The sequence below is a fragment of the Onychomys torridus genome, chromosome X, assembly GCF_903995425.1.
Source record: "Onychomys torridus chromosome X, mOncTor1.1, whole genome shotgun sequence".
NCBI lineage: Eukaryota > Metazoa > Chordata > Mammalia > Rodentia > Cricetidae > Onychomys > Onychomys torridus.
In genome coordinates, this window is record NC_050466.1 from 61,315,136 (window position 1) to 61,341,339 (window position 26,204).

At 38.3% G+C, this 26,204-nt stretch overlaps 1 protein-coding gene across 9 annotated transcripts in view; it reads left to right on the forward strand.

The window, feature by feature from the left end:
* Reps2 (RALBP1 associated Eps domain containing 2) overlaps nt 1-26,204 on the forward strand; it is a 237,094-nt gene that overhangs the window by 154,424 nt on the left and 56,466 nt on the right. For 6 of the 9 annotated variants that reach the window (XM_036174455.1, XM_036174450.1, XM_036174453.1 and 3 more), the window contains one exon: nt 675-814. The exons of the other annotated variants lie outside the window; for them this stretch is intronic. In XM_036174455.1, the coding sequence (XP_036030348.1) occupies nt 675-814 (140 nt within the window). The remainder of the gene's footprint in view (nt 1-674; nt 815-26,204) is intronic. 9 annotated transcript variants of the gene reach the window in all.

Genomic DNA, 26,204 nt, shown 5'->3' on the forward strand with positions numbered 1-26,204 from the left:
TCTTAAAAAATGAAACAGAAACAGACTGGAGTTTGCAACATTCTATTTTTTCTTCCATTTTCTTTAAATGTAGTTATTTTAATATCTGAAGCCACCAAGTTAGCTGTGCCTTGTTACACTTTAAAGAAGGTTAAAATTAAACCTTTGCTTTGAAAATTTCCATTAAACCCTTGTTTTGCAGGCAAGACTAGCTACCCCCTGAAGCTGATTGATGTGCTTCTTTTTCCTAAGTGTCGTTTGAGTTCTTAGTCACAGCATGGCTGTCCCCATTCTATATGTGCTTGCTACCGCTTTGCAAGTAAACCAGTTTTTAAATCAGTTAATACCATGAAGTCCTTTCCCTAAAACCCAGAAGTATGAATGCTGAAAGGCTTACACACCATTCTTATTAACAACTATGACAGAAACTGATTGGAATTAATGCAAAACATTTTTGGAGAGAGTATAAATTTAGGCCTATGGCATAGAAAGGGCTAAAGATCCCAACCATGGCTGTGTTTGGACAATTATTGCACACAGTGCCATTTAAGGGATGGTAGGATTTCTAGCTGCTTTTTGGCAGCTTGTCTGTTCTCTGCAGTCATTTTGACTTTGGGGGTATTTTCTATTTCAACCCAGCTTGAGGGAATACAGCTCTACTCTTTCCCCTCTGACCTTCCCTTATTTTGCTACAGATCTTACTCTAGCACCTCCATAGAAGAGACCATGAAAAGGGGTGAGGACCCTCCCACCCCGCCACCGCGGCCACAGAAAACCCATTCCAGAGCTTCCTCCTTGGATCTGAATAAAGTCTTCCAGCAGCCCAGTGTGCCAGGTGAAGTGCTGCCTTCCCACCCAAGCTCTTCCCTTTCCTGTTGGAGCTGGTACATGTCTCTGTTTGCAAAGGCCTCTGTGTCAGGGAAAAGAGCAACTCTTTATGTTGCTGTGATATTCTTGTGCAGAAAACATCCCAGACCAATACATAGCATATGAATCTGGAGACTTGCCCACACTGCTGAGGATGAAGAATTATGAAGTTCTTCTTTACTAACAGAATAAAAATGCTTCAACTCCAGGTATCCCACGGTGTGCTTGGCTGCAGTCTTGTCCTCTATATTATGGTAATTTGTAAATAAGATCACTGGCATTTTCCTGAGACACTGTGTGGTTCTTTAGGTCAGAGCTCAGTGATCAGCACCTAGCCAGAACTGTCTATGGCAGTTTATCCTTGTGTTCTTAGGGTTAATGCAGGAGACTCTGAATCTGACTAATGGTTGAGTGGAGGGTCTAGGACTAGGGGCCTTGTGGGTGGGCTGCTCTGGGGTTCTGGTTTTTTTTTTTTTAAGCTAAAAGCTGCACCAGGGCTGATGGGTGTCAGAGAGGACTGCCTTTCTCCCTGCTTCCTGTGTGGCAGGCTATGTCTTAGGTAAGCTAAGGAACAAAACATAAGAGACATACCTTTGCTTCAGTACAGATGTCATTTGGGGAGCTTCAAGGGCCTTCCCACTGACATATGTGTAGGTGAACTATCAATATGATTTCCTGAAATGTTTTCCCAATCTGTGTGCAGTTTAAATGAAGGCAGACTTGGCTGCTAGTGATGTGTAGGTTATTACCCTTTCTACTAAAGCCAAGAGTCTCATTGGCTCGAACATTAGCATGATCTCAGTGTCCTGGCAGTGCTCAGGATGTTTCACTTATTCTAATAAAGTATTCTCCTCATAGTAAAGTTATAGATTATATTTTAATATACTCGAATCTGGAACTCTCTATGAAACTGATTCTCTGTAATGAGTTCATCAGATAAAAATTTTCCCCCATACTTTGATCCAAATTCTGACATAATTTTATAGTGACTTGTCTCTAGGGTAAGAGTAGCCATGAGTGATGATGTTATGAAAATTTCCCTTGGTTATAGGATTAGGAACTAGAAGACTCTACTATGGATGCAAGAAGATTAAAATAATCTGGGTAGCTGTGTCAGTATTTCCCTTTCAAGGACTGAGAATGGAAATGTATGTGCATCTTTCAGTGTATTTGGAGCTTAGCGTTGCTGCTTTTTACCTGTTTGTTTTTCAGAGACTGAGTAATCTTTGTGTGCCTCAGACTCTTTATCTTTAAAGTAAGGCCAATATATACCTCATGGGATTGTAAAGCTTTGGTTAGTTGATAAACATACTGCAAATATCACCCCATCTGCCGCAGACACCTTAATATGCACCCAAGGCTCATATTTTCATGGCTGGAAAGTTCCAGGAGCAGCCCTGATACTTTATTCTTGAGTGATGAGGATAAAGCCCCATGACTCCTTGATGTCAGTGAACAGTTCTATAATCCTTTCTAGAATGTTTTTCAGAAGGCTTCCAGAGGGACCAGACTCTAGTTTAGTCTGTCATAGTACCCATTTGTTAGCAAACCTTATATTTTTCTTTCCTCCTGCTCTGTCTCACTTTGCCCACAGCCAGATAAAATATATTCTCAAGTTCCCATTTCCAGGCTGCTTTAGGGAGACCCTGAATTTAGGCAGTAATCTTTTAATACCTTCAATGTTGACATGTATTTCTTGATGAAAAATATTTTGGTTTGACAAATGTCTTGGAGAAAACCTTTGTGATATGTTTAGATAAATCTAATAGTTGTATCAAAAAAAATAGCTAAGGGGGTGCTGGAGAGATGACCCAACGGTTAAGAGCACTGGCTGCTGTTCCAGAGGACCTAGATTCAATTCCCAGCACCCACATGGATGCTCATAACCTGGTGCAACTCTAGCTCCAGAGGATCCAACACCCTCTTCGAGCATCTGTGGACACTGCATGTGTGTGGTTCACAGACCCACATGCAGCCAAAACACACCTACATGTCAAATAATCAATAAATCTAAAGATTAAAAAAATAGCTTGGCAGAGAGATATGCATTCATAGTTTAATTCCACTGTCTTTTGAGAATAATAGGTTTACACAACTGATTTTTTTTGTTTCCATACAGGATCTTACTATTTAGCCCATATTGGCCTCGAAATCACTATGTAGTCCCAGGCTGGTCTTGAATTTGTGGGGGAATCCTCCTGCACCAGTCTCTCAAGTGCTGGAGTTACAGGTGTGAGCCACTATCCCAAACCTACACAAAAGGCTTACAGAAATGAACTTTTAACAAGCAGTTTAAATTTATCTCATGAAGAACAGAATGTCTCTGTAGTCTAAAAATCAGGTGGGATCACTGTGTTTTCAGTTTCTATCGCTGTGGTATAGCACGGTGACCAAGGCAGCTTAGCGAGGGCTTGTAATTCCAGAGGAATAAGAAGAGGCCATTACCGTGGTGGTGGAAGAATATGGCAGTGGGCAGGCAACTGGGGCAGCTAGCTGAGAGCTGGCAGCTCACCACTTAAAGCACAAGCAGGAAACAGACAAACTGAAATGGACCAAGTGCTTAAGCTCTTAAAGACTGTCCTCAATGATACATGTCTTCCAGCAAGGCCACACTTCCTCAACAGGGCTACCAATTGAGGATTAAGTATTCAAGTGCCCGAGAATGTGGGGGACATCTCATTCAACCCGCTGCACATTGCATCTACTTCATTTGTTTCTATGTTCCTTCTTACAGAAAAGTACACAAGTTTTTCTGAATGATGCACAATTTTTATTATGTCCCATATTTCTAGAAAATAATTAAAAAGTGACAAACCAGAAAGGCCTAAAGTGGAGACCAAACCTCCCAGAGGAGTCCACCTAAGAGAACTTCTGTGACCTTTTTCATTGCATTTGTCTTTAGACATCATTTTAGGTAAACAGGATCAGACTGCACATGCTGTTCTGTGTTTTGTCCTTTCCAGTTAGCCATTTTTTATTTCATAGTGAAGAACTGTATCATTCTTTTTAATGCATGCATGATATAGATGTACCGTAGTTGATTATGTCTTGGTAGAGAATTTCCTACCAACAGACAAAAATATCCTTTTCCTCTTCCATAAGCCTACCTTGCTCTTAGGTTACAAACAAGGCAAAAAAAAAAGTTATCAGCGATTTCAAGTCCACACTATTTTTTGTTCACTCATCTGATTAATTTTTATGCTAAATCCTAAATGTGGAAGTTTTGAGATAAAAAACTGTAGATGTTTCCTTTTTTGTTTTTTGAGACAGGGGTTCTCTATGTTGCCCTGGTTGTCCTAGAACTCACTCTGTAGACCATGCTGACCTCAAACTCACAGAGATCCATCTGCCTTTGCCTCTTGAGTGCTGGGATTAAAGGCATTTGTCACCACCACCCAGCTAGCTGTAGATGCTTAAAGTGTAGATGTATGTTGCTAGACAGCTGCAGAAAACTTACTTCATTTCTAGCACTGCCTGTATTCCCTTAAACCGTCACCGTCATGGCTCAGTCTTCATTTGTTTGGATATAGGCAAAACTTTCCCGATTCTTTGTAAGGTCAAGTATCCTTTCATACTAATATTGTTCATTATTTCTTCTTTTGTGACTCATCTGCTCACAAGATTCACCCAGATTTTATTGACTAATCACAGATACTGCTTATTTTGTCTTTCTATCTTGCCTGAGAACTTCTGTACTTCTCTTATCCAAGGCATGTAAGAATGTCAGCATCAGCAGCCTATATGATTTGCTGCTCTGCTAGGTCCTTGTGCCTCCAGTCTCTCCTTCTGCTAATTTTGTCTATCTGGGCTGCTCTGTTTATAAAATCAAGACTAAGGGAAGGTATGGGAAAGTGGGGAAGATGGCTTGAGATGAAGCAAAATATTGACTTGAGTTGAAAAGCAAAGCTAAAACAAAGCCTTCCTTTTTAAAAAATGGGACCCACAGGATGGTAGAAAGCAGTGTGTGCTGCCAAGGTGCTGAGAGACAGTAGCTTAAAATGTATGATAATATGGAAAAGAAATTGGATGGAGGGGCTAGAGAGATGGCATAGTAGATGGTCTACAAAGTGAGTTCAAGCCCATCCAGGGTTACAGTGAGAACATTTCTCTAATATCAACCACCAAAAGGAAAAAAGAATGTAGAAAGAAGTTGGATGGAGAAGAGAGTAAAGAATTGAGAGTGTGAGAGAGGAAATAAAGAGAAAGATGAGACAGTAAGAGTAACAGTTTTTGCAACAAGAAGCAACAATCACCAGGCGAGGTCGCACACACCAGGCGAGGTCGCACACGTCTTTAATCCCAGCACTCAGGAGGCAGAGGCAGGCGGATCTCTGTGAGTTCAAGGCTAGCCTAGTCTATAGTGTAGTTCCAGGACAGCCAGGGCTGTTACACAGAGAAACCCTGTCTTGAAACTTCCACTCACCAAAAGAAGCAACAATCAGTAAAAGTTAATAAGGGCACTGGGTGGTGGCAGCACATGCCTTTAATCCCAGCACTCAGAAGGCAGAGGCAGGTGAGTTCAAGGCCAGTTTAGGCTACAGAGTGAGTTCCAGGAAAGGCACCAAAGCTACACAGAGAAACCCTGTCTCAAAAAAACAAAACAAAACAAAAAAAATGAACAAGGGCAAGTTTGGGAATGTAGGACAATAGGCTTCAACTTTGAGAGCTGAGGATGTGTAATTTATAGGAGGCCACTAGGAACAGGCATCAAACAAAGTGTGGGCTTTCATTAGAGAAGGTGTCATAATCTGATCATATAATTTGTTATAGCTAATCCTTGTCGTGAAGCCATCTACTCACCAGTCTTACACAGCTGCTATGTTTGAAACATGATAGAAATGTGTGAGAGTGGGCCCACATACATGCAGGCACAAATATATAAATACATGTAGTAATTATGAGAGGAAGTCTAAGTCAGGTGTGCTACAGATCTACAAAACCTAGAGGTAGTCAAGCCTGGGGCCTGCTGGATGATGATTTGGTTTTGTAGGTCTATTATTGTAGTCATGAAACATCTATTACTGAAATTCCTGTAAGAGAAATCATACAGTGAGGCCAGTCCTTTTTATAATTGAACTTGCTTTTTCTCATTGCAATGATACATTTTCTCCATAAAATGTTTTTTTCCCTCTTCTATTGGATGGAACTTCCCCTCCTTCCATTCTTGACCTCTTCATCCAAAGCCATGTCTAAGGTTTGCAGCATGAGGTTTCTATGGTGATGGTAAAAAGCTTTAGTTCTGCTTTGCCACAATGGCCCTATCTATTCCTATTATTGAGACTCCTGGCAGAGCACAGAGATTGTGAGGAGTTAAAGCTATTCTTTTAAAGATTTAGACTAGTGACTTCTACCAGTCCCGGGGATATATCTGTGAAACAGGGTAGCTGGTTTCTAATGGCACCTTTTTGCTTTAAAAGAGAAGGGTAGATATTGATTGACTGCTTTTTCTACCATACTTCCTATGACATCCATTAAGAGCCACACATTAAAACCATTGTGATGGCTGAACAAAATACTTTCATAGGTAATGGCTTCCTGTGAGTAGCAAATTTCCCACCAGTGATGGTTCCTGTTATGTGCCAACTAGACAAAATCTGGAACTACTGTGGAAGGGAGTCTCAGGGATTGTCTAGATTAGGTTGGCTTGTAGGCATGAGGTGGAAGGTCCTCTCTACTATGGAGGTACCATTTCCTGATTGGGATCCTGGACTGTGTGAATGAAGGGGGGAACTGAGCAGAGGTAGACATTTGTAGCTCTCCACTTCTTGACTGGGGATGTGATGTGACCAGTTGCTTTAAACTTCTGTTGCTGTTGTGACTTCTCTTTTATGATGGACTATAACCTGGAACTGTGAGCTAAGATAAACCCTTTCTCCCTTAAGTTGCTTTTGTTAGAATGTTTTTTTTTTTTAATCACAGCAACAGAAAAGAAACTAATACCTTGCTTCGAAAATATTGATAATCAAATTCATTCCATAATTAAAATTACAATGCATCCATACCATAAGATCTTATGAATCTGTTCAAAAGAATGATGTCTGCATACTTCTTAGAAAACATCTGAGATAAATTAAGTGAAAAAGACACATCACAGAATATTTGTACTTGTTAATGTATAGAAAATTCCCAGAAGAATACTTTTATTTATTTTTGAGATAAGGTCTCAAATCCTGTAACCCAGTTTTACCTGCTTCCACCTTCCAAATACTAAGATTATTATGCCTGGCTCAGGATGACTGATAAATGATGGTTGCCTCTGGGGAAAGGAACATTATGATCAGGGACAGGAATGAAAGACAGTCCTACTTTCATTCATTCTTTTAAATATTGCCTCATATACATATATTATCTATTATGCTGTAAGGCATAGCAATGGTACATGAAAATCCACAGGTATTTTTTTCTGGCTCAATTCATCCATCTCAGACTTACCTACCATTCCGGAGTATCTTTATAACCATCTGCTACCACCTCCTGGAATGCAGCTGAAATGACAGAAACATTCTGGAGCATTCTTCCAGGTGCTGCTGTAGTCTTCAGATTACTTTTCTCTTCCCCTTCAGTACAGGGTAATGGAGGACTTCCCAGAGCCTCCATTGTGAGTTGTGTGCTCAGATCAGGGCTCTGGCTTAACTTGGGAGGTGAGTGTTGTCTACTCAGTGGTGAGCTGGGAGAAATCTGTCAGGGATTTTGTAATATGACTATTTCTCTCTGTAACTTGAGAAATAAGAAACTCCTTGGAAGTAAAAAATGCTTTCAAGGCTAGACTTTTCTCTCAAGTTCTCTGAAGGCTACATTTGGTCAGCTCTGATTTGTAGATTGCTTCAGTCTCTTTCCTGTAAGAGCTAGTTGTTTCTCTTTGAAATTTAGTAGAATTTAAAATTTTAGTAGGAGTATGGAATTTCTGCTCCACATCTAGTATTTGAGGTTCATGGTACAAATTCAGTCTGAGCAGTTTTATTTTTATAAGTTGAAGTATTATTAAGATATAACACACACACTGTCTCTTACCTTTGAAAAGTATACAGTTCAGTGGCTTTTGTGTATTTATAGTAATATACTATAAATATACATCTACACTCTCTAATTTCAGAACACTTTTAACACCCCCCAGAAGAAATATTTATCCATTCCCAGCCATTTCTCATTCTACTCTTTCCTCCGTCTAATCCCTGGTAACCACCAACCTACTTTATATTTCTATTTCTATGGATATGTGTGTTCTGAACATTCTGTATTAATATAAAACATGCTCTTTTGAGACTGGTTTCTTTCATTTAACTTATAGTTTTCAATGCTCATCCACATTGTAGCATGATAGATATACCCCATCTATTTTCATTGTTTATCTCTTGATGGGAGTTTGGGTTGTTTCTACTTTTGACAATTCTGGATAGTTCTTTGATCATTCATGTCCAAGTTTTCATGAAAACATGATTTTGCTTGCCTTGGATATATACACAGGAGTAGAATATCTGGTTCATATTGTGGTGGTATTGTGTTCCCCAAAATATTGTGTGCTCCCCAAAATAAACATATCTGGGGTCAGAGAACAAACAGCCACTAGAACAGAGCCAGAAATGGTGGCTAGAAAATGGGTCAGAGCAAGCTATAGCAGAAGTTGGGTGGTGGTGGTGGTGGTGGTGCACGCCTTTAATCCCAGCACTTGGGAAGCAGAGCCAGGTGGATCTCTGTGTGTTCAAGGCCACTTTAGAAACAGGTAAACATGGTAACCCACGCTTTTAATCCCAGAAACCCAACCTTTAATCCCAGGTAGTGGGGGCAGAAAGAGAAAGGTATGTAAGGCGTGAGGACCAGGAACTAAGTGTAAGGAGTAAAACATGCAGTTAGTTAAGCATTTGGTTGGTTAAGGGTTCAGGCTTTGGAACAACACAGTTCAGCTGAGATTCATGTGGAGGAGGACTCAGAAGCTTCCAGCCTGAGGAAACAGGATCACCTGAGGAACTAGCAAGGTGAGATAGCTGTGGCTTGTTCTGTGTCTCTGATCTTCCAGCATTCATCCCAGTAACCTGCCTCAGGTTTGATTTCATTAATAAGACCTTTTAAGATTCATGCTACATCATATGACAACATTATACTGAATATTTTGAGAGTTTTTTGAACTGTTTTCCAAAGCAGCTGTACCAATTTACCACTTCACTAGTAATGCATAAGAATTCCAATCCATTTACATCCTTGACATATTTGGTATAGCTTTTTTATTTTAGCTTCCTAACAAGCGTGAATCTATTATATGTCATGTTGGAAGAAATATCCATAAGAATCCTCTCCCCATTTAAATTTTGGTATCTTTTATTATTGATTTGTAAGTTTTTTATAAATGTATTGTAGATACAATTTTACTTTCTGATCTTTCATATACAGATATTTTCTCTTATTCTGTGTGTTTGTCTTTTGCAGTTTTCTTTTCTTCTTTTAATTGAAAATAGATTCTTCTCTCAAACAATACATCCAGACCAGTCCCCCCTCCTTTAACTCCTCCCAGTACCCCCCCATCCAGATCCGTGTCCCATCCGTTTTCCTTCAGAAATGAGCAAGCCTCCAAGAGACAACAACCACACATGGCAGAACAAGATTCAGTAAGATAAAGCAAAAGGCCTTATTGAGGCTGGACAGGGCAACCCAATAGAAGGAAGAATCTTAAGAGCATGCAAAATACTCAGATAACCTGCTCCCACTGTTAGGAATCCCACAAAAACACCAATAGTCATAACATACACACAGAGTACCTGGTGCAGACCCCTGCAGGCCCAGTGTGTGCTGCTCTGTGAGCCCATATGAGCCCTATCTAGTTGATTCAGTGGGCCATGTTCTCCTGGTGTCCTCCATCCCCTCTAACCCCCACAGTCTGTCTTCCCACTCTTCCATGGAATTCCTCGAGCTGGCGGTGGGTTGGGGGTTCAGATGGAGACCTACAATTTAGACATTCTCTCTGCATAATGTCTAACTGTGGGTCTCTGCACTTGATCCCATCTGCTGCTGGAGGAAGCCTCTCTGATGACAACTGGACAGGACACTGATGTATGAGTAGAGCAGAATATCAGTAGGAATCATTTCATTGAATTTTTTTTTTTTTTTTTTTTTTTGCCAGTAGTGTTTGGTTCTACCATAGGTCTCTGGGCTATCCAGTCTGGGGTTCCTGGCCATCCAACCTGTATCAGGCATGGGCTCATTGTGGTGTGGGCCTCATGTTAAACCAGACTTGGTTGGACATTCCCACAAGTTCTGAGCCACCATTGTGCCGGCACATCTTGTAAGCAGGAAAGATTGTTGGTCAAAGGTTTTGTGGCTGGTTTAGTTTCCAGATTTTTTTTTTCAGTAGCCTTCAGTGTTCTCATTTCTGATGCATATATGTTATGGTTGTGTAGCTTGGTCCTCTTGTGGGATTCCTAATAGTAGGAACAGGGGCTGTCTCCAACTCTTTTACTGGTTTTTAGGATCCTATTCCTTATACTGGATTGCCTTGCTCAACCTTAATACAAGGGTAGGTGCTTAGGCTTACTGCAACTTGATATGCCATGTTTTATTGATAGCCATGGGAGGCCTGTCTTTTTCTGGATGGAGACGGAAGAGGAGGGGAGTGGGGTTGGGGACAGGGGACCTGGGGGAGGGACTGGGAGCTGAGGCTGGGATGTAAAATAAGTAGATGAATAAAAAATAAAACCACACAATCTTTTGGCATGTAAAAAAGTATGCAATATTAAAAAAATGTTCAAAAGGAAAAGAAAAGATTTGGAATAATAGTCTAGTATTGCAATTCAAGGAGCCACTCAAAAAACAACACTAAAACAACAGTAATCCAGATCTTGCTTAGAGCAATAACAAAGAGCAGAACCTATACAAAACAGCCAGAGGATTTCAAAAATGAGGAAAATCAGCTAAGAATTGTTTCATTGGAAAATTTTCAAATTTGAGCAGAATCAACAAACCTTTATCTCCATGTCTTTTGCATTTTTGAAGGTATCCTTTGAATCACAACCTTTTAAAGCTTTCCAGGGTTCAGTTTACCAGTTTTTGTTGCTTGCACTTTCAGTATCCTAAGAAATCATTGCCTAGCTCAAGGCTACAAAAACTTACTCTTCTGCAAAAAGTTTAATGTTTGATTTTAAAATTTATCTCTATAGTACATTTTAAGTTAATTTTTGCATATGAGTCAGAAGTCCAGTTTTATTTTTTTACATACGTTTATCCAGTTCTCCCAGTATCATTTGCTGAAGACTATTAATTTTTGGATAATGTTATAGAAAGTCAATTATCCATACAAGTTTGTGTTTATTTCTAGAGTCTTAATTCCATTCCATTAACCTTTATGTGTATACTCAGTGAATATCAGTGTCTTTGTAATTGTGTATTTGTACTTCTTTTGTTTTTAAAAATTATTTTTATGTATTGCCTGCAAGTGTGTCTGTGCACCATGTGAGTTTAGAAGGGTGATTATATCCACTGGAACTAGAGTTATGGACAGTTGTGAGGCACCATGTGGGTGTTGGGGATCAAACCCAGGTCCTTTAGCAGAGCTCTTAACTGCTGAGCCATCTCTCCAGATTTTTGAAACATTTTTTAAAGATTGCAATTTAATTATATCTCTCCCTTCTCTTTCCTCCCTTCAAACCCTTCCATATACCCTTCCCTACTATCCTTCAGAGTCAGAGCTCTTATAGTATGTTTTGGTTTCAGGAACTACCAGACCTTCTATTTTATTCTTTTTTAGTATTTTTTCATTATTCGGATTCTCTAGCATTTCCATATGAAATTTAGGATTAGCTTGTCAGTTCCTGCAAAATAAAAAAAATCCGATTGATGTTTCAGTAGGGATTGCATTAATATATAGGTTAAGTTTAGTTAGTATTATTGTCTTTATAATATTGTCTTTTACTGCCTAAATGCAGACTGGCTTTTTGTTCATTTAGGTCTTTAAATTGCTTTCAGTAGTGTTTTATACTTTATAAACATACAGCTCTTATACTTGTTAAATATATTCCTAGGAACTTTGTAACCTCAACCTCATCAAATTTTTGTCTGGACACATCTTATTATAAAGTTTACATAGTGAGGTGGGGCACATGCTTATTATTGGGATTCTAACAGCTTAGCTAATAATCCTTCAGCTACTCACAAATTAAAGATGAAATCCCTTTTAGTGTTTGGAAGACACTGGTAGGATCATTATTGAATGCTATATTATTTCAGTTTAAGTTTTTCTCTTGTGTATGAAATAGGACCACTTATAAAGCCTATATATACTTTCTCTATGAAGTGGCCACTGTACCTTAAGTCAGCTTTCCCTATTTATACTTGGGGGTTTTCACTTCACTTCTGCCCACCACCAGATATAATAGCTACAAGTGACAAGAATTTATGTCTCATTTTAACAGAAGATAAATTGAAAACATTTTGTGTGCATTATCTTCAATATTCACAGTAACCCTGCAGGGTAGGTACTGTCTCTTCCTCATTTTACAGATACAGAAATGAGTGCAAGTTAGTTTTTCCAAAGTCATTGAGTCAGTAGCAGCTAAAACTAGGATCTTAATTATGTGTTCTAATGCTAGGAACCCGTTTTGCAATAGCAAAGGGTGCAATATTTCTCTTCTGTCTCTTCCATTTGCCTTTCTAATTCCATCTGCTCAATCAAATATTTCATAGGATTGTCTACTGAGCATCCTCTGATGGAAGTGGTACAGAGCAGGAGACATCAAGCTGTTACTTCTTTTACTCATTTACGTCACATTGCTTTTCCAGCCAGCTGGGTGAGAAGAGAATGCCCCTTCACTGAGACTCAGGCCTTTAACTGTCAGTAGTCACCTGTCTTTGAAGGCCTAAGGGCCCCCTTCTAGTTTTCCAGATTGGAGTCCTTGATTTTAGAGCTGATCTTGCTTGCCATAGAGGGTCTTCTCTAAGAAGTAACACAACTGGAACTTAGGTTGACAGAGCATTAATGTATCTTTTTGAGGGTTTTAGTTCTTGAGAGATTATAAAAAGTGTTGGCTGCAGCATAGTGTTCCTTTGGCATGAGATTTGAAGTCTAGAAGTTCATATAAACAACGAGAAGTACACTTGGACATTGGCTTAGATGAAACTTTTCAGAGGTATGAGAATAGTCCAGGTTGTTTCCAAGCCGGGGTGTGCCAGGATTCAGCATGAACATTGAGATGAAAAGCAGTCTTTGCAAAGTGTGGGCACTGTCTGTCCTTGGCTTCTTTTGCCTTTTCTGGTTCCCATATGTCTTTATTTACAAGATCTTTCCTTTTCCAACAAATTCTATGCACCTTTCTCTATTAACAAAGTGCTGTGGTTTGGGCCTGTAGAAGGTAAAAGCCTGGGGATTTAACCATTTTTGCCAAGACAGGAGGGGTTAAGCCAGTGCCGCTGCTGGGCGGGGTGCACTCTCCAGTTTTATGGAGATTCCTGGCTGGGGAATGCTTTTAGGAAGGCGTGTAGGGGAGCAACAGGACTATAATCTCTGGAGAATGAAGTAGGAATAGTTAGAGTGACCACCCTTTTGAAAATGTGTATACAAATCTCATTTCAGTAGTAGACAAGGTCCTTCTTGTGTGGACAATTCAAACATGAGCCCTTTTCTCCTCCTCTTTTTCCCAGACAGAGTTTCTATGTATAACAGCCCTGGCTGTCCCCGAACTTGCTTTGTAGACCAGGCTGGCCTCAACTCAGAGATCTGCCAGCCTCTGCCTCCTAAGTGCTGGGATGTGCCACCACCACCCAGCTCCATTTCTTGACCTCATTGCTCACCAAGTCCCATGTGCCACCTCACCCCAGGCAGTGTCTCCTGACATTTGGTAGTGCATTTGTGAATGTATATGTGTATATGAAATCAACTTCAGGTTTTGCGCCTTTAAAATACTTGAGACCGTATTATGCATGTTCTCTCCATTACTTATTCATGATAATATAATTTCCTAAAGATATACTCATGTCTATACTGTTAGTTTTTTTCCTTTTGTACACAGACTACTTTTTAAAAACTGTATTATGGAAAATTTCACATTTAATGAACCACTTCCATACATTATTTTGCATAAATCCTTAATATTATATTAATCCCTATAAGGCTGTGTGTGAGAGAGAGACAGAGAGACTTTAATTTTTAATTTTTTGTTGGTTGTTAAATTATTTTAAAATTTCTGGTGATATGCAAATCAATGTGTTTCATTGACATTTTTGTCTATGCAAATCACTGTAATTTATTCATATTCTCCCTCACTACACTCTGTTGTCCTTCCTCTTCTATTCTCTTTCTAATTAATAAAACTAGCAATATTTCCTAAATACCAGTTACTATTCAGCCAGTATCCTGACTTCTCCCAACTATGTCTTTTTGTATTGGTTTGTTCAAATCAAGATTCAAACATATGACTACGTGCACATTTGTTCTTGCTTTGATAATTTGTTCCTTATGGTAAATTTTTTTTCTCCTTTTTTTGGGGGGGGGACTGAGAATTGAACCCAGGGCCTTGCACTTGTTAGGCAAGTGCTCTACCACTGAGCTAAATCCCCAACCCGATAATTTGTTCCTTAACAGGTAAGTTTCTTCCTCAATCATTTTTTCCCTTTATAGTTGTTCATTTATTCATTTATCCATACACTCACTTGTTCATAAGAAAATCATTCATTCTGTTGACTTCTATTTTCAGAGTTTTGGCTGGTTGCTTATTCTTGCATCTTCTGTATTTCATATGAACTAGTAGGTATAGCTAGGTTCGATTAGAATCAGATTTGTTTAACAAGAATACTTCCTAGTGATGCTGTGTGCTTCTCCTGTTCCATATCAGGAGATTCTTGATGTTTAATACCTTTCTAATTTGGATTGTTGGCTTCATTAATGAGTTCTTATAGTATCAGCCTGATCTATGTGATGTGATAGAGATCCCCAACAGTTTTCAAATAATGATTTTATCAGTTGATGGTCATTGTTGTCTACATGTAGCAATATACTGGTTTAAAACCTGTCATTTGCCAAATTTTATTGTGTAAACACTCCTGCCCTGGATACTTTCATGCCTAATGATGTGTCACTGAATATGGATCTGTGAATAGGTGCACACAGCAGGTTCTCACAAGCTTGTGTGAGCACTTTTCAGAAAACTGCTGCTCAGGCCCACTATTTCACTGGTCATTGCAAAACTATGGTACTATATTTTATTAATTTGACCTTTATTAATTAAGACTTGTTCATTTAGCCATTTTCTTGTTGTTGAAAATTGCTATAACCTTTAGTGGTGGTGGTTAGAGCAAGTGTTGTATCTGTTCTATCAGTATTTAATGAGTGCTTACTGCATGCTTGGCATTGTGCAGAATCCCAAGAGGAACATGGACATGACTCCAAACTCTCCTAGTTAATCTCATGTAAACTGTGACTGTGAGAAGGAAACTGAATGCAGGTATTTGCTAATTAGAATGATCGGTAATGTTTAGGCAGAGGGAATGCAGGGCTTGTTGAAGTAGATGTCAAAACATAGATGGTAGTTTTGAAGTCAAATCTTATTGATTCTTTGTTAACATCTGCATTTGTTCATTTCTCATTGCTAGTTGCCTGGGAGGCTACCATAAGTAGTTTCTGATCTCATTTGCTCTCCTGGAGCTACAGGACTCATTTTTTCCCAAGTGTATCCATGAGGTTGCTTTTCTATTTATCACCTTCAAGACCTGTTATGTCAACACCTAATGCCTGTTAGTACTGAAATTTAAGTCACAAGTATATACAAATGCAGTAAGAGAACTATATCATGGGCTGGCATTCCTGGGCTGGAATATATTATGGGAAGGAAGTAGAAATAAGAAGATTCCAGTCTGTTTCATGGTCAAGAAAAAAAGATGATCAGGGAAGGAACATTTCTAAGGACCTAAGTTTTAAAGGAAGAGCCCTGTTAGTGATAGGGTTAATCCCAATGTCTATAGTTATGGTATAGATTAGTTGTCAACTCAATTTGAAATGTTTAAGACTTACTCAGTCTGACTACTGTCAGATTTTTAAAATTTATAGTAGAAAAGAGAGGTCCAGATGATAGAAACTTTTCCCAGGCTGTCTCTATCTTTTTTTTTTTTTTTTTTTGGTTTGTCTCTGTTACTCAGCTGTAATGAAAATATTGACTAAAAATGTACAAGGATTACAGGATGTACTACTACACTTGGCCATAAGTTTGAATTATAGTTTTGTCAGTCTTTCCTTTTTATAGATCATGTCTAACCCAAGGCCTTAAACATTTGGTCTGTCTCCTTCTAAGTTTCATCATTTTAGCTCTTTTATTCAGATTCATAATTAATTTTGGCTTTATTTTTGCATAAAGTGAGTTAATCTCTTTCTATTTGGATGTCCAGTTTCCCTAGAACCATTTGTAAAGAAAATTTTCCCTAGAACCATTTGTAAAGAAAATTTTCTATTACCTTGCCTTGGAATATTTGTTGAGTATCACCTGACTTCGAAGGGTTTCTTTTTAGACTCTCTTCTGTTAACCTCTATGCTTATTCTTATATCAATAATACATTGGATATATACTTTTAAAGATTTATTCTATTATTAATGTATATATGTGTCTGTATACGTGCAAATACCAGCAGAGGCCAGAAGAGGGCATTTAATTCCTGGGAACTGGAGTTATAGACAGTTATGAGCTGCCATGTGGGTTCTGGGACTTGAACTTGGGACTTAATCACATGATGAAATGCTTGCATTAATAGCATTTTTATTTTATTTATAATTAAATATTTTAAAGATTTATTTTATTATGTATACAGTGTTCTGCCTGCACATATGCCTGTAGGTCAGAAGAGGGCGCCAGATCTTATTACAGATGGCTGTGAGAGACCATGTGGTTGCTGGGAATTGAACTCAGGACCTCTGGAAGAACAACCAGTGTTCTTAACCTCTGAGCCATCTCTCCAGCCCTAAATCTCTTTTCTTTTCTTTTTTCTTTCTTTCTTTTTTTTTTTTTTTTTTTTTGAGACAGGGGTTCTCTGTGCAGCTTTGCGCCTTTCCTGGAAAAAAGTTTTTAACTGAATGTATTCTTCGGCATTTTCATACATGTACCATTCTCACCCCACCCTTTCTCATCTCCATCCCACTTCTGTCAACCCCACATCTTTCCTACAAATTCCTCTCCCAAATCTATGCCTTTTGTTTTGTTATGTGTCACATTGAGCTTAATCAGGGCCATCTGTGTGACCAGGACTTTTGAGCTATTCATTGGAGCTTGGTGGGCTCTCTAGTGGGCACACAATTGAAGACAATTACTCTCTCTTTCCAGAATCTTGAGTAGTCAGTAATTCAGCTTGAAGTAAGGCTCCATGAGTCCTCCTCCATCAATGGCTGATTGTTGACAAGTCTTTAGAAAGGCTCAGTGTAGGTAAACTTAGATGCTGAGTTCATCACACAGCAATGACTGTGTTGTGCCTAGAAGATGACATTTCATAGCCCTTCTCCCTATCCTTGGCTCTTAAGTTCTCCAACCCTTCTTCTGTGATGCTTCTTGAGTCTGAGAGGAGATGGTATAGCATCTTGTTTAGGGATAGCCAAATCATAACTTTTTCTTTGAACAGCCATGCGTCTCTATATTAATGGCCATTCACTGTAAAGAGAAGCTTCTTTGGTCAAAGATTTGCCTATTAATATAAACATAATTTTAGAAGGTATAAGGTATTTTGACATCATATATGTCAGTTTAACTAAACATTAGTCCCTCCCTCAACACCAGGCCTAGATTTCCCTATGTGTTTTTAGCTGGGTTTGTAGTACCCGGCATGGGTTCCTTCTTGTGAAACAGACCTTTTAAATATATTTATTCATTCATTCATTCTCTCTCTCTCTCTCTCTCTCTCTCTCTCTCTTTCTCTCTCTCTCTCTTTCTCTCTCTCTTTCTGGGTGTGTGTATACTATGTCACATGTATGGAGGTCAGAGGACAACTTGGGGGGATGAGGTATCAGTTCTCTCCTTCCACCTTTATGTGGGTCTCAGGGATCAAACTGAGGTTATCCACTGAATCATCTCACTGGCCCTTAGTTTGCTTTAAATCAAAAGAATTATTTTAATCATTGTTGCTGTGTGTATAATGTGCATGGGCTTGCATGAAGTAGCTTGTGTGTCTGTCCTTCGGCCTTTATGTGAATTCTGGGGTTGAACTCAGATTACCAAACTTATATGGCAAGTACTTTAACCCACTCAACCATATCACTAGTTTGTTTTCAGTTTTGAGTCTGTGGTTTATAGAATGATTAGGAGCATCCTTTTACTATGACACGACATATTCTTGCTCTGAGGCCTTTTGAAATGCTAATTCCTTGGTTTAGATCCCCTACCCCCATCTAGCTACTTATTCTTATCTCTCTGAACGTTCCTGCTCTATGTGTTCCTGTTTCGAAGGTTCAAAATGTGAAATCGATTACTGTTCCATAGTGGTAGTAAACTTGACATTATCCTTTTTATTTCCCCAGGCCTTAATATTCTCATCTGCAAAGTAGATGAATTGAATTTGACCTTATTACTTTTCCAAATTTAGTTATTAATAGTATCCTTTTTGAATAAAGCACATGTAAATTTATCTCTTTTAATTGATAGCAAAATTATGAACCTTTTGATGTAGAATTTAATAGGCTTGTATTTGGGGGATGTGTGCCTATGGACAACCAACAGAAATAGAGTAGGGATTATTAGGAAGGCGCTCCTGGCAATCCTTTTGTTAAGTACATAGGTACAGCTGTGCCATCACAGTATATGACTGAGTCATCAGGGGATGGATATAAGGTCACAAATACTTTTGTGACTAGAAAGAAAATAATGAACAGTTTCTATAACTGTAAAATAACCACTTTTTGAAACTGTCAAGAAGAAAAAAAAAAAGCTCCCTCCTGATGAGACCCATGAAGCTTTTTATATGGCTGACTCTGTACTTGATTGATGCTTAAAAGTCTAGGTCTTCTTGGCAGACTAATTTTAACATTCCCCCCTCGTTAAGTGCCCCCCAGTGGAGTTTGAATGCTTGTATTCTCTTCATAAACTATTCTTAGTTAGGGGGATCAGAGCTCTTTTCCATACCTGAAGTTATTCCAAGTTTCCCTCCCCTAAAGAATTGTCCTTCTGTTCTTGACGCTTTCAGATGCCACATCTGCTGCTTTATTTTCCCTAAGTCAGAACATGTGTTCCTTTATCTGATGTTTGGACCTTGTACAAATCTGAAGGAAATTAGTCAATAGTGATGTTTATGACCGCTGTTTTGCTGAGAATAGTCTTTTGGAGCAAGCCCTCAATCCTGTAGACCAGGGTGTCTCAGAGCTCATTATATAGCCCAGGTTAGTCTCTAGAGTTCTGGGATTATAAACATGAACTACTATATTCAGCTTGTCTGGAAATTCCTAAGTATAATGATGTAAGAGGATAAAAACCATTGGAGATTAGTGTTCTGGGTGCAATCCAGAGGATCAGGCTTAATAAATTTGAGAAATAATTTTGGTCGTGAGCCTAGCCTTTAACACTCCAAGAAAATAATTTTAAACAAGAAGGCTTATTAACATGTTATGTGAATTTAATATTAAATGGCAAATTCTTTACTTGAATTTTTCAATCTGGCTTTTACGATTTGAGTATTATTTTTTTCTGATTGCTCTTACAAAGATTTTTGCCTTGAAAAAGCCTAGCTGATAGTTGATGTATCACCTTAACTGGAAGCAACCTGCAATTGCTTCAAGAAGATGGTAACTTGTACATAGAAAAGCATTTTCCCCTTCTCTTCTTATCTCCTTTTCCCTTCTAGGGATGGCACCATTACTATTAGTAGGTAAATTTAATCATTTTCAAATGTGCAAAATGTTATTCAATAGATGTATTTTTAAAATTGCACTGTTTGTGAAGGAGTATATTTCGTTTTGACTGATTGGAACATATAGGATAAAATACTTGAATTTAATTTTAAGTCAAAACCAGATTACAAATATAAGAGAAGGCTCTTCACTAAGTTCAATTCTAGTTACTAAAACATTATGTGAGAGCTTGCTAAACTATGGCAATGTGCTTAGGTGCTGTGAGAGGCAGATGAATTAGATAAAAAATTGGTAGAATGAGACTTGATAAATACCTCACATCATGAAATGAAATGAACAGAGAACCATAAACATAAGGAAAAGTTTTTTTTCCCACAGCAATCAAAGACCTGTGTTATTTATGTGTGGTGGGGGAGGACAGATGAGAGAGCTGGGCATACTCATATATTCCTGACTGTCTGCTTCCTTGCAAAAAGCATATGTGCTAGTAGACAAGTCTTGCGGTTTCTCATTTAGATCCCAAATCTGGAACAAAGAAAAATGAATGCATATTCTTAATTTTCCCTTCTTTTGATTGATGGTAGTGGAAATGACTTTTGGAAGAGAAGGAAGACGCTTACATCTTGACACGGTAGAGGGAATGGCCTAGAAGTTCCATGTTAAACTAAGGGATTAAAAAAGTCTCTGTAATTCTTCCTAGGCCACTGATATGCCGCTCCAAACTTAAGGGAATACATCCTACTGTAAGATTGTTAATGTTGATTGTATTGCTGTTCTTGACCTTTCAGTATTTGTTACCATCACCTGTCTTTTCTAAGTCTTCAGTGTAGCTGTATTCTAATTTGTATTAGAATACATATTTAGTATCTATATTATGGCCATTAAACCATGTAGAAAATTTACCTTTCATGCTTCTACAGTTTTTAATGCATCTTAGAGTGAATAATAAAACTTGTTTCTTTCTAATGCACTTTCCCCTAATTCAACCACAGACTCCATCAGGTTTCTATAGTTCTTATGAACTTCTCACATATCACATATTCTATAAAGTTTACATTTTCAGAGAAATATAAACCTCTGGTCCTAAGTGCCTGTTATATGTTTTTTCATCATGCTATCTCTCCATATGGTCATTGCAGGATTTCCTTTTTCATTCAACCACATTAGTTTTCTTTCATCCCATATCCCTTGTTTTATTCTTTCATTGTTTTCTCTCTTGTTTTGATAGAACACATCCTTAAGTGGCTTCCCAGGAAAGGATACACACAGAGAGCTCTTTTTTAATTATACTGTTGTTCAGACTGCTAGTTTGGGTCGTGCATGACTTACTTGTTTCATCACTGGAACCAAATACCTGACAAACTATGTAAGGGAGGAGAGGTTTGTTTTGGCTCTCAGTTTCAGAGGATATGGTCCATTGTGGTGGTAGTGGGGAAGGCATGGAGGAATTCGTGGTCACTGGAGCATATAGTTGATACACCTCATATCATTTCCAGATGAGGAAACAGAGTTCAAGGGGTAGAGGCAAGCTATAAAATCTTGAGGTGCACCCCAGTGACCAACTTCTAGTGAGACATTACCTCCTAGAGTTTCCACAGTATCTTTAAAACAATGCAACCATCCAGAGAACAAGAGTTCAAACATATGAACCTGTGAGGAGCATTTCATTTTCAAACCACAATATTCCACTCCTGATACCACAGTTTCATGGTCATTTCATAATATAAAATGCATTCATTTGAACTTAGAGAGTCTCCATGACCTTAGCAGTTTCAGCACTGTTCCAAAGTTCAAAATTTCTTCTCAGATGCAAAGCAGTCTCTTAACTTTGAGCCTCTGTAAAATAAAAATGGAACATGTTATCTATATTTCCAATATACAGTGACATATAGTAAATATTCCCATTCCACAAGGGAGAAATGAGACACATCAAGGAAAGATCAGACCAAAGAAGATGTAAATGTAGCAGTGCAATCAATCCTGCAGAATCTCCATGTTTGGTCACCTGGGCTCCTCAGGGCACTATATGTGCTCCAGTGGGTTTGTATAGCCCTACCTCTCTAGTTCTTTTGCCCACAGCACATGTAGTATAGGAACTGTTGGACAGGGTACACTTGGTGTCTTGGGATTGAGTTTGGCATGTTTTCTTCTTCTGGCATCTCTTCAGTACCCTAGGATCTCTGTTTGCTTTTCTTTCACAGCTGCACTCACAGCCATCTTGGGAATGTCACAGTATAGAACCTTGGTGCAAGCCTCCATGTCTCTTGACATTTACATGCCTACAAACCAGGAGCATGTGGATAATGCCAAAGTCTGTAGTCTGCCTCCCACACATGATAGTTGCAGTGGCCTCCATGACTCCTTTTGGACGAACCTGGGAAAACCTGTCCTTAGATGGCAGTATTTCTGCAGAGAACTTTGAAGGCTCTATCTGTTTAGCATTCTCCTTTCAAGTGAAAGTTCTCAACTGAGTTTACATATTTGCATTGGAGCCTTTTAGGGTCTTACTCTCCAGCTACCTTTTCTGTTATCTCACTGCAAACTCCAGGTTTCTCTTTAATGATGTTAATTTTTTGAATAACTATAGTCACTTTCCCCTCAATCTCCCTGTTCTCAGCTTTACTTGAGTTAAAGTTCCTTCCCTTACCAAACTTCACATTTCTTTCCATGACTTTAACCAGGTTTACGTTTCTTTCCTCACCAAATTGCACATTTTCCATTTCTTTAAGCTCCACTTTATTTTCTCTCTCACTATAAATCTGGATCCATGTAACATGCAGTAAACATGCCACAGCCTGAATGTTAACTCTTTTGAAATTTTCTCCATCCAATAAATTAATCCATTACAGTTTAATTCAGCCTAACTCAAGTTTCCAGAATGCAACCAGATTTTTTTTTTTAGCATAAGATGATATGAATGGCTTCTAGCTCAGGTCCCAGTAGAACTCTTCTTTCCCTCTGAAGCCTCATGAACCTAGTCATTACAGTATATATGTCTACTGGCATTCCAGTCTTATGATCCCCATCAGAATGGCTCATTAAGCCTTGACTATACAATCCAAGAGCATCTCTAGTCCACAGTTCTAGACTTTTGCATATTCTTTTTTTTTAAAAAAAATAAGATTTATTTATTATGTATACAGTGTTCTGTCTGCATGTATGCCTGCAGGCCAGAAGAGGGCACCAGATCTTGTTACGGATGGTTGTGAGCCACCATGTGGTTGCTGGGAATCGAACTCAGGACCTCTGGAAGAGCAGCCGGTGCTTTTAACCGCTGAGCCACCTCTCCAGTCCCCCCTTTTTTTTGAGCTGAGGACCGAACCCAGGGCCTTGCGCTTGCTAGGCAAGCACTCTATCACTGAGCTAAATCCCCAACTCGACTTTGGCATATTCTTACTGAAAATATTCCCAAAAGCAGTTTAATGGAGGAGGACAGGTTTATTTCAGCTCATGGTTTTTAGAAGGCTTAGGCAATATTATGGTGGGAAAGGCATGGTGAAGATTATCATCACATGGGGATGGACCAAGAAGCAAACAGAGTTCAGGAAGTGAGGCTGGGTTGTAAAATCTCAAGGCCTGCCCTAGTGACCTACTTTCTATAGCAAGGCTTCAGTTTGCCCAAACTTCACCATGACTTTAACAGTTTGAGACAGAGTGTTCCAACACAGGAGCCTATGGATGGACATTCACATTCAAACTGCAAGTATATAGCCATCACCTAAATTCGCTTTAGAATTCAGATAGAATTGTTTCAATGAATTCTAGGCTCTAAAGGTACACAAGAACTCTAAAACCTTTTAGATATCTGTTACTTTGTATGTGGCCTGCCCTCTTCTCTCATTCCTTGCCAAAAACATGTGGATATTTTCTAATTCCACTATTTTTGTGATGATATGTCTTGCCATACTTCTTTTTTCTTCCATTGTCCTGGGTGCTCAGTGGGCCCTTTTAATTTAGAAGCATATACTGTTCATTCTGGAAAATTTTATCAAACCATTTAATTGATTCATTTTTTTTTTGTATTTTCTGTCTCTGTCTCTATGGAACTTTTATCTGAATATTACCCTACTTTCTGGGAAATTTCCCGAGATTATCTTTGAAACTGTCTATTGAGCTTTCACTTTTTGCTATCATATTTTAATTTGAGTGCTTTTTAGTTTTCGGAATGTTCTTTCTTCAATGGCTTCCAATCGTCTCATCTTTAAAAACAGTGCCTCTTACTGCAACTTTACCTCATGCTTCTACTTGAGGTTTTGTCTCTCACCCTCTATCTTGGTCTTCTCAGTAGCATAGAAGTTTTGTAAGGATAAAGTTCTCCAGCCCCTGGCTCCCCCAAGCAATGTCTAGTACATAGTAATTATTTAAATATTTCTGGAACAAGCTAATGACCAATATTATGATACTAATAACATATAATTTAAAGTGTTCTCTTAGTACAGGTCTAGTCTCTTTGAAATCATTTTTCCTATTATTATTTATTCTGTACTGTTAATCCCACCGATTGAGAATATGACTACTACTGCAGTTTAAAGCCAAATTTGAAGCCAGCTTTAATTAAATACTGGCCAGGTGCCAGGTCCATACCCAGGTTTTAGAGAAAATGGCCCAGAATCACAGTTTTTAGTGGCTTAAGAAGAAAAACTCATAATTTATTGCATTTTCCATCAGGTCCAATCAGGGACAAGCATATATCCTGACATACCTCCCACCTGTGAAACTCCCGCCCATATGTGATCAAGCACATCTGGTACAGATGGGTCAAACAAACTTGTTTTAGGGGAATGAAAACATGTGGCTTGTTAGCTCCCATAATCAATAGCCTTCAGCTATTGATATAGTTCAGGAACTATCTGTCCTTGGGCAAGGGGCTTGAAGATCAGAAGCATTTTTGTTTCATGGATCTCATAGGTATAGTAATTAAAACTTAAAAAAATGTAACTTTGGCTCTCACAGTACCTTATGTTAGAATGTTTTCTGCAGATGCCTAGTAATACTTAATCACCTGGTTATATTTAAGAATGAGAGGTATGTTGACTTAGAATATATGAACAAATGGATGGGACTTGCCAAATGTGGGCATAATGGTAGAGGGATCTGGCAAGGTTATATTGTTAGTGGTCCCTTTCTGTCAGGAGCTTTTGATCTATTTTCTTGGCTGATCAGATTCCTTGGAAAACATCCTTTTAGTCTTTGGATATCATTCACAGGGAATAGAAGGGAAGAAGTCTGAAAGGCTATTAACATCTAGAGCATATACATTTTTTTTCTTACTCAACTACCTTCTCAAACTTATGCAGTAACCTACCCATCATTTTTCTAATTTCCCAGTTCCAAATTTAAAGGACATTTAGATCACTCCCTTCTCTTTTGTATTAATGAGCTAAGAGTGAGATTATTATATATATTCAAATTGCTATCTGTACTAAAAAATTAGTGTATGTTTGGGTCAGACAGCAGAAGCTAGGCATTGATCTCACTTCTCCCTCAGGTTGGTATTACCCTTAGGTATCTAGCAGAAACAAAGAGAGATGAGGGACCCATTTTGTTCCCAGACCTCACATATTACCACAGGCAAAGTTCCAAATGTTGCCAGCAACATTAGGAAATGAAATACACTAAGAATACCAGAAGAAGCAACCAATAGTAGGAAATACAAAGGATTCAGATAACAGAATTATTAAGTATATTTAGTATGTTAAAAGCAGTAGTCAGGTGTTATGGCACGTGCATGGAATTCCTTAGGAGACTGAGGCATGAGAAATGGAACATTTGAGACTAGCTTGTGCTACAAAGTGTGTTCAAGGTCAGCTTGGACTATATAGAAGGATTGTGTCTCAAAATATTATCAAAACAAATAAAAAAACCCAAGAATATAACAAAACAAAATACTTGGTATCTATAATTCAGGGACTGGATTCACAGAGTAATAAGTATAGCTGAAGAGATAATTGCATAATTGGACAAAAAATCTCAGAAACTTCTCCAAACATCACAGTTAGACAAAGCTCTTGAAGAAATAAGAAAAAAAATGTAGGAAGACAATATTCAAAGAAACACTGAGGATTGGCCAAAGTTAATTTAGGATGCCACATAGTTCAGAAGTTCCGTAAAAACTCAGGTAATAAAGGAATAAGATATAGTATTATATGTGCAGATACAGGGAAATTTTGATATTTTAGAGTATTAAAATGAGAGTTCTTCAAAACAACCAGAGAGAAAATAATAACTAATGAAGACCAATGATTTGATTGACAGTTGACTTTTCAACAATAATAATGGAAGTCAAAAGACAGTGAAATTCTATCCTCAACATGTTATGAGAAAATAGCATGGCAATAACCAAATTTGCTATTAATAGATATTCAATAAAGAAAACCCAGGACTCAGTCAAGATAGAAGGTAACATCATAAAAGAAATCAGAATGGGTATTAAGTTTTTAAACACTAATGATAACATTACATACTTATGAGATTTTAATAAAGTAGTTAAAATAAAATTTATAATCTTATCTAACATTATAAAAGGAGAAAAGCTACTAACCAATAATCTAAGCAACCAATTTAAGGT